Source organism: Melanotaenia boesemani, chromosome 2 (genome assembly GCF_017639745.1).
Source record: "Melanotaenia boesemani isolate fMelBoe1 chromosome 2, fMelBoe1.pri, whole genome shotgun sequence".
Lineage (NCBI taxonomy): Eukaryota > Metazoa > Chordata > Actinopteri > Atheriniformes > Melanotaeniidae > Melanotaenia > Melanotaenia boesemani.
In genome coordinates, this window is record NC_055683.1 from 34,194,218 (window position 1) to 34,202,902 (window position 8,685).

The 8,685-nt window shown below is 37.5% G+C and overlaps 1 protein-coding gene across 2 annotated transcripts; it reads left to right on the plus strand.

Annotated features, from left to right (window-relative positions):
• The first annotated feature begins 881 nt into the window (after positions 1 to 881).
• emc10 (ER membrane protein complex subunit 10) lies at positions 882 to 7,696 on the plus strand. 2 transcript variants are annotated; one of them, XM_041970453.1, is made up of 8 exons: positions 882 to 1,006; positions 1,141 to 1,207; positions 2,197 to 2,309; positions 2,564 to 2,677; positions 3,111 to 3,295; positions 4,463 to 4,556; positions 5,362 to 5,459; positions 7,410 to 7,696. In XM_041970453.1, exons 1-7 carry the CDS (start codon positions 917 to 919, stop codon positions 5,446 to 5,448), a joined length of 750 nt encoding a protein of 249 aa, XP_041826387.1. In that variant the 5' UTR covers positions 882 to 916; the 3' UTR covers positions 5,449 to 5,459; positions 7,410 to 7,696. The 2 variants fall into 2 exon arrangements, with proteins under 2 accessions (XP_041826387.1, XP_041826378.1); XM_041970444.1 differs by lacking the exon at positions 5,362 to 5,459.
• The last annotated feature ends 989 nt before the right edge of the window (positions 7,697 to 8,685 follow it).

Genomic DNA, 8,685 nt, shown 5'->3' on the forward strand with positions numbered 1-8,685 from the left:
GTCACATGCACATCCATTTTTGAACTGACAAACAATAATCCACTGATATTAAATTGTAACGGTATTCATACAGTAAATTATATCATAAATCCTATGCAACACTATGTTTACTATTTCATTTTGGAAAAACTTACTCAGAGACTCAATTTGTCATTTAGGTAAATAATTAATCCTGTTTCAACCTCCTGCAACCAAAATATGGAGCAACACTAAGCAAAAATTTTGAGAGCCCAAAATAGAAGTTAAGCACTGTTTATATTTGCCAGGACATTGAATTGCTGCTGACATGCCACAAGACAGCAGGACAAATACAGACCTAGTTTGTTAGTTGCATTCTGTCAACAGAAAAGGAAACTTGTGTAAATACCAAAATGCTAAAAATATTTAATTCAAAGGCTGAACCTGCTCCTGTGCATAAGCACTGACACAGCGGGTGACAACAGCACACACACAGAAGGGAAAAGTGAGGTGAATTAATCTATGCTGTATTGAAGTATGCTTCAAAATCATGCACACAAGTAGGTCACCACATGTTCAAATTCATTCAGTGTCTGGGTGCATCTGGGCACATTTATGGTAGTGTGTTGCTGACAGTTAATTTAAGAAACTGGACTGACAGATGGTAGAGACACCCATTGTGTTAAAACAAACAACCCTTGAATGATAAAAGTCTTTTTTTTTTTTTTTTTTTTTTTTTTTTTTTTTTTTTTTTTTTTACATTTTTTTGGGCTCCACAGTTAAAAACTAGACAGTTGGTGTTAAATAATAATCATATTCCGATTTGGCCAATCTAAATATCTGACTGAAAAAAATAATATTGTCATAAGTATGCAGTTTAATTCAAACCTTTTTTTATGGAAATTTAAAACCGGAAATGCTGTTGTTGTGGCGGTGCCTTCCGGTACTTACTGTCAAAATGGCTCGTCTGCTAATGTTCAAAATTGTCGTTTCGGCCGTTTTATTCTTTGTATGCACGAATTTTGTATGTTGTAATAACGGTCGAAGGGTAAGTGTGAAGTGTTCACTTAAATGTATTATTGCTAAAATGAGTGAAGCCTGAGCTATACCTGTTAGCTAAGTCGTTAGCTTTAGATTGCGTGACAAGCTAGAAGCTAACTGTAGAATTTGCTTTATTCCCAGGTTGGTGATGCTTTAGACACCGAGTTAAGTGGTTTTTCTGTGCCTCTTGAACACTCATTTGAAGTCGGTGAGTAAAATTTTGAATTAAAAATGAGCATTTTGTTGCTAATGCGCATTAGCCCATTTCGCATGCTCGTGACCATATCCGTATTTTAAAAACCTACAAGACAAACTCTATTGCAAATAAATGTCACTTCAATATTTTTGTGTTTTGAGCTAAATTTCTTTACTGCAGTACACATAGTTAGACTTCATTTTAGAGCTACCGTGGTGCTTGTATTATATCTGGCATTAATAGCCCTGATACAATTTGTTCTTATCTGTTGAAGTATAGTGATTTTTTTTTTCCTTTGCCTGAAAATGACACAAGTAAGCGAGAAATGGGTATTTTGTACCTGAGCAGTCAATGATCATTTTGAATTATTTCTCATTTTCTTTCTTTCTCCTCTTCAACAGTTAGTACCATATCCAAAATTATACTCTTAAACTGGGCCACTCAGAAATTAATTTTTTTGTTTTTTTGTTTTTTGTTTGTTTGTTTGTTTTGTTTTGTCTGTAGACTGTCCATTCCACAGTCTTACTCTAGATGATAAGACATCAAATGATAAACCTCACTTGATGTATTGTTCAGTTCATGCAAATGGCATTTACTGCCTGCATCCCATGGCTCCACCTGTCACTGACACAAGCATGTTGGTATAAAGTTGTGAAAATTTTCCATGCACTTTCTAAGAATGACTTCCCAGATTGTTCTGTGAAACCAACCATCAGGTGCATTAGGTGCAGGATCCCATAGTCATCATGAGAGAGAAAAGGAGCAATGTTAAGGTTCTTTATATAAGTAGTAGGTTAAAACAGTTTTTCCATTCTGGATCTGCCCAGACAGGCTCCAGACCTGAATTTTAAAGAGTTTATGAAGAACTGATGGCTAAGAATCTTCCAGCCTCAAATACATGGAGATTGTTGCAGAAAAGAAGTGGTCCTCAACCCAAAATGTGTGGCTTTACTTCTTTTTCATTTATTCATGTTTTTTTAATGCTGTCTTTCTATTGTTAGACGATGTAGCAAAATTTCAAGTTCGTGGAGCACTGGTGTTAAAAGCTGGGAGAGAGCCAGGTGTCTCACTAACTCAGAACCAGCTAACAGATGAAGACAGAACCAAACTTAAGGTAAACATAATAAAATGGTCAAAAAGATTACACATGGTGTTTACTCCTGCTTCAAATAAATGTTTGTCTTTGAGAATGCATTCTGTCAAGACCAGACAAAAACATTTGCAAAGACTTTTTCCACAAATGTTGAATTAAAATTGACATTTATAGTTAAGTAAGATTAAGTCATTGGTCTGGATTTAACAGAAGAACGTGGTTTGATTAGTTCAATGCAGCAGACACTTCATCTCTGAGATTTTTCTTTTGTTCAGGAAGTGGCTGCAGTCGACGGTCTCTACAGAATCAGAGTGCCGCGGATTTTTCTCCAAGCAGACAGACAGACAGAGTGGCAGATGGACGGATACCTCACGACATTTGTCAGAGCCGTATGTATTTCACTCCGTTTCATCAGAAATGGCTTATTTTTGCTGTTAAATTTAATGGTACCTACTTCGTTCACTTTGGTTTTGTAGTGAGTGTATAATTACTCATTATAAAACTAAATAGTTGTTTATAAATGAACTGTTTTAAATATAAAAGCTGTTTCTTTTATTTACATAAGTTAATGTTAAAAGATCGTAACTCAATAATATGAAATGTTCAGTATTAACACACCCATTTGCACTTAAATTTAAGATGAGAAAACTTGTATTCAGACTTCAGGAATCTGAGAGATTTTATTTTTTTTCATTTAGAGACGCAGGCTTTAATTTTTAGTGCAGTCAGCATTAAGTGTAAATTAACTAAACAATGAATGTTGTAATTCAGTGATCAGCGTTTAAATGTTATCATGAATCTGTTTTCTCCTTTAATCTTCAGTGCGCCATGGTTGAGTCCCACCTGAGTGACATAATCACGCTTCACACTGACGTCTCTGGATACCTCATCGGGGTCTCCATAGTAACATTACCTGGAGCCTGCAGGGGCGTTGAAGTTGAGGATGAAGTTGACCTTGAGGTTTTCAACACCACTCTCAGCATCATGGCTCCTGTCAGTGCACCTGGGTCAGTTCAGTTGATTGCTTTCTTCTTTTTTTGCTTTAATTTTTCACCTCTTTATCCTGATGACATGATTAATCTTCACTACTTGGAAGTAGTTAGTGGAAAAAAATCAGCTTTTTTTTTTTATATAACTCATCTTTTTTATAGCACTGTTTTCATGTTTTTCAAACTTCGAGTTTTTGCCAGATGGCAGCAACTGAAAACATGAATGAAGGGGCTGGGAGGAGTCATTATAGATGCGAGTCGTGTTCCTGTGCATGGATGGGTTACATAAATTCTGGAGAGAACTGGTTCGAGCTAATGGTGTTGCTGGCCTACTTAAACCTTTTTGTTTTGTTTATTTCAGTCTGTGACTTATAAACCATTTTAAAGCTGGTGCATAATTGTGTGTGCATTGTAGCTTCTCATTTCCCTGAAGTCAGTCATTTTCTCACCTTTTTAATAGATAAGAATTTGCATGAGATTGAAAGGTGAGTCTGTTATTGATAATTGCTCCCAGGTATTTACAAAAAAGCCATTCTGCTTATTAGTCTTTCATAATCAGTTATCTGAACATAGGCTCTGTGCAGCCTCGCATCATCCTCCCTTTAGTTTTACACACATTGAGGCCAAGAAAGCTGTAGCCAGGCCAAGAAGCAAACTGGTCAGCATACCGAGAGGAGGAGGAGGTTAACATGCTGCAGACAAGCAGCTACTGCTTCACAGTGTCGTCATTGTGCCTTATTGGAGAAAGGTCGTTTGTGTTACGATATACATATATATATGCATATATATATATAGCCTATGTTAATAAAAGAAAAAGTTTTTGTGTGGCCAATTCCAGTTCCTAGAAAGAAAACTGGAATCAGCTGTTAAAACAAAAAAAAAACCTTAAACGGGAAAACCTTAAGCAAGACTACAGTAGGTGGTTCTCTGCTGAGGAGATTTCTACGATATCTGTAGCTGCATGTGTGTTTGTCAAGTCGTCTTGTGTGCAATATGTAGTTTTTTTGTTGTTTTTTTTAAAAGCCTTTGATTTGGTGACACTTTCCAGGGTTTATCAGCTCTACATCATTTACCCACAGGTAGAACAAGCCTCTGTGCATCTTTGCTGCCTTTCACGTACATTTGCTGCTGTAGGGTTTGTTTGAATATTGATTTTTTTTTTTCTTTCTTTCTACTTTCATTTAGACCTGAGACGGCTTTTTTCCTTGAGCGAATGGAACAAGAATCTGAGAAGAAAGGGAAGAATCCACAAGAGCAGAAATCATTCTTCGCTAAATATGTAAGTGTTCTTACTGAAATCTACTGATAAGGCTTAGATGTTTTGTCTGAAGATTTATTCTACCTTAACCTGTTTAGTGAGCAATTAAAATGTCTATCCTCAGACTCACCCTGGCTGTTATGTGCAAGATGGAGTAGACGCATCACGGCATGATTACTAGTATTTGTGGCTAACAAGTAGTTCTATCCTCTAAAATTCTAAGTATTTTATCTTAGCTCTGTGAGTTGAACTCACCATAGCAGTCTTTTTTGTTTTAAGGGTTCTTTTATGCCTGCAGTTTGGTTCATTTGGCTCAGACTCGAGCAGGAAGACCTCCAGGCTGTCTTCTTTCACACCAGCTCAAAGCCAGAGTTCATTTTTAATCGAGCCAAACAGATTAGTTTCGAGTCCTTGTGACGGTTTTAGACTCAGCTCTGTGCTGCCATGCTTCCCTGTGTGACATTTCCTTCTCTATAATACTGGTCACGCAATATTAATCTTCTTACAAAGTTCACTTTTAAACTTGAATAACAAAAAAAAAGACTCATCTCTTGTGTCTACTTCTGAGATTCTGTTTGTCTTCTGGCATTTTAAGTTGTCATTTGGAGTAAAACTGCCTCCATTCGAGCCACGTTTTTTGTTTTTTTTTTTGGGGGGGGGTATTTCCGGCGACAACCCGGTCCCGTGTTGTAACGCTTGGCTCATCTGAGCTCTTTTATGATCTTTCTGTCTTGTTTTGCTCTGTGCTGTGTGTACCTTGCTGTGTTCAGTGACCTGTGCTGTGTCCAGTGATGTGGTGTTGACTTGGTGCTGTGCTGTGTTCCAGTGGTATTTGATTCTGGGAGGTGCAATCTTCCTCATGGTCACCAATTCAGCACAGCCCCCAGCAGGGGGAGGCAGAGAGCAGAGCTGATGCCCACTGAAGTACAGTTTTCTTACTTGTGGCTAATTCTGTCCCCCACCCTCCCTCCCCATCTCCTCTTGTCTGGTTGTATTTAACCTTTGAGCAATGTGACTAACTGAAACACACCCCTTAGTTTTCCACTTGTTCCTTTTCCACTTGGGTGCCTCTCTTTCAGGTCCAATGCCAAATACTTAGTAGGTTGATAAATCCAGAGATCAAATTTCATTAAATCAGAAGAACCTCTGATAGAAATCCTGCTTGTTAAGCTATCAGTGCAGCTCGAATCAGTTTGGATATGTTCTGCATGTGTTTGGTGTTTGACCCTGAGATCTTTTCTCTGTTTTTCACCTGTTTGAGTTCTTTACTTTTTCTTGTCTCCTCTTCAGAGAAACTGTAACCTAATCTGGAAGGAAAAAATCAGAATCTTTGATTGGATATGAATATCATGAAAAAGAAAGTACACCCTCTTTCAAGTCTGAGATTACATGATACAAATCATCTGGTTCTTATCAGGGCCAAAGGTTGGGTCAGTCCAGCTTCAGATGAGCATGTGATATATTACGTTGCCTCATAATTTCTTTAACAAAAACTAAAATGTAAAAGTAATGCAAGAGGAACTTTTAAAACAACATCTTCAGCAGCAGTAATATGGAGTAGTTTTCTGTATTACTTTATCAGTCTCTGACATTCTTGTGGAGGAAGTTTGACCCGCTCTTTACAATATTGTTTCAAGTCACTGAGGTCTGTGGGTTTTTCTGGGCCTGTGTCCATGTTGAAGAAAATTAGATTTTTTTTTTTAAAGAAAAGCCTTTTTTCCCCCCTTTGACTTGTGATATCTATTTGTTTAACATTTTTTCCACTATGAGCACCAAACAGAGGACGTTTTTCTTCAAATTAACACTTAAGGTTGTCACAACCCTTCCTGACAGCCCGAGTGCAGGGAGAGGTCAGTGTATGACCCGGCCTGTTGGACACAACAGTAGAATGAGTATCAGTGATACTATTAGGAGCACTTCCACACCTGTTTCAGGTTGAACAAGGAACAAAGGGGATCATCCCTGCAGAGCCCCTCTGTCATCTGCAGACTGACTAATTCAGCCGGTTACATTTGTCTGTTTTTATGTTCAGCAAGAACAACAGTTGCTGGCCGTTTTCCTGTTTTCCTAATGACCTTGTGGAAAAGTTGAGATATTTTCAGCTATGTGCAGTTGGGGCAGTGATCTAAAGAAAGGGTGCCCCGTTCTCCTTCAGAACCGTTACATTTACTTTTCTAATCATCGGAAACTGTTGTAAAAAGGTGCTAACATGTGGACGCCAGCCCATCTTTACATCCCTTCACAGTATTTCTGTCAGGTTGAGGTCTGGATTTTGGATGTGGATCTTTTTCTCTTTCATACATTCTTTTGTAGATTTGATGCGGTTTGAGGTCGTTGTTCTGTCACATGACCCAGTTATAAGTAAGATTTAGCTGTGGGACAGATGACTTCATTTTTTGGGTTTGTAGTTGACTCCGGGACCACAAGGTACCCAGGTCACTCGGGTGCAAAACAAACCCAAATCATGTCTCAGCCACTATGCTTGGAGTTAATAACTGTCTTTTTTGTTTATCTGCACATCGCACAGTCTGATCTTGGCTTGAACTTTTTGGGACCTCTACATTGGCAGCTGTTTTCACCTGTCAGCCTTTCTCACTGTGGAATGATGGACTACAGATAAATTTGAAAATGGCCTTATATTAATTTTCTAGATTAATGGAAAAGCATGTAATATGTCCTGTTGTTGCTAAGACCTTGCTAGAACTAGATAACTTGTTTTCTGTTTTTTGTCCTGATGCATCAAACCTTGGATCTGAATGAGGGTGTAATTTCTTTTTCACAGTGATTATACATATCAGTGATCACGTTTAATTTGTGTTCTTAAACAAACGTCCTGTTGGAATTACTCCCCTTGTTCTTCTTTTTCTCTTTCAGTGGATGTACATTGTGCCTCTTGTTCTCTTCTTGATGATGTCTGGTGCTCAGGACCAATCAGGAGGAGGAGCTGGTGGCGGAGCAGCCAATGGAGGTGGCCGATGATCAACAGTTTTGTTTATTATTAACTTAATTCTCTTAGACAGTTTTCAACTGCTGTACATAATGCTATTTAAGGAAAATAAATATCTGTGACAGCTTGAACCTGTACAGTGTAGAGGAGATTGTGACCTGCTGATGACTGCATTTTTAATACTAATGTGAAAAATAAAGTATTTATTACTTGGCCAGCTTTGTTTTTATTATATGATTAGTCTTATTTGCAGAAGAATTAAAGCATTTTTATTTTGTTAATGAGTTATTTTGATAATATTGCTAGAAAACTCAGATAACTGATAAATTCAAGCATTTTCTTTGATAGTCATTGATTATGATGGATTATTCAGTCTCAATTTAGCAGCAGAAATCTCAGCCAAACTTGTTTATTTCTTTGGTTTGGTTGGAAATATATAACCTGCGGTAAGAGAAAAAGAAGGCATAGTAACAAGAAACTCAAAATAATCACTTAGCATCTTTAAATTATGAGTAGAACTGTTACAAGTTAATGATATATATTCAATGCAATTTTACTTTTCACAGCTTTTAAAAATGTAAGAGCATTGCTGTAAAGACAAGTAGATATTTAATTTTTTACACCCTTGATAGTGCTGCAGCTGCCACATAAATGAGGATAAAGACACTATATCTTCCTATCAGTGAGATCCTTTTCTAATAAGATCACATACCAGCCAAACACAAACAATTGTCCCGGCACTGGCTGAACAACCAATACTTCTCAGTGGAAATGAATTAGTGGTTGTGTTCCAGATTGTGGGACTAACAACAGTATTGATCGGACAGAACTTTGCTTCAGCCAAACCTGTACTTCTACTTCTGAGACAGCGTTCATGGTGTGCAACATTTGGAAGTTATTGAAATGCTAAATGCCCGATTATAAATCTGATCACCTCTGCTGGAATGTATGTCTCGCTTACAGCCAGGCTCTGTTCTTCTGTGCCTCTAAGAGAGGCTCAACCAGTAATGCTGTATCTTTAAGCCATAATTATTGTCTCATTTGTAAGATAGTAAATCATAATATTTGTTCTATTATTTTTCATTATGGTTAAATATGAACTTCCTTATTCCTTTGTTTTTTTTTCTAAACTAGAGAAACAGAACTACCTCTGTGTCACTTTGCCACATTTGAACTGAAAAGCCAGCGTTCAGCACTTTAATC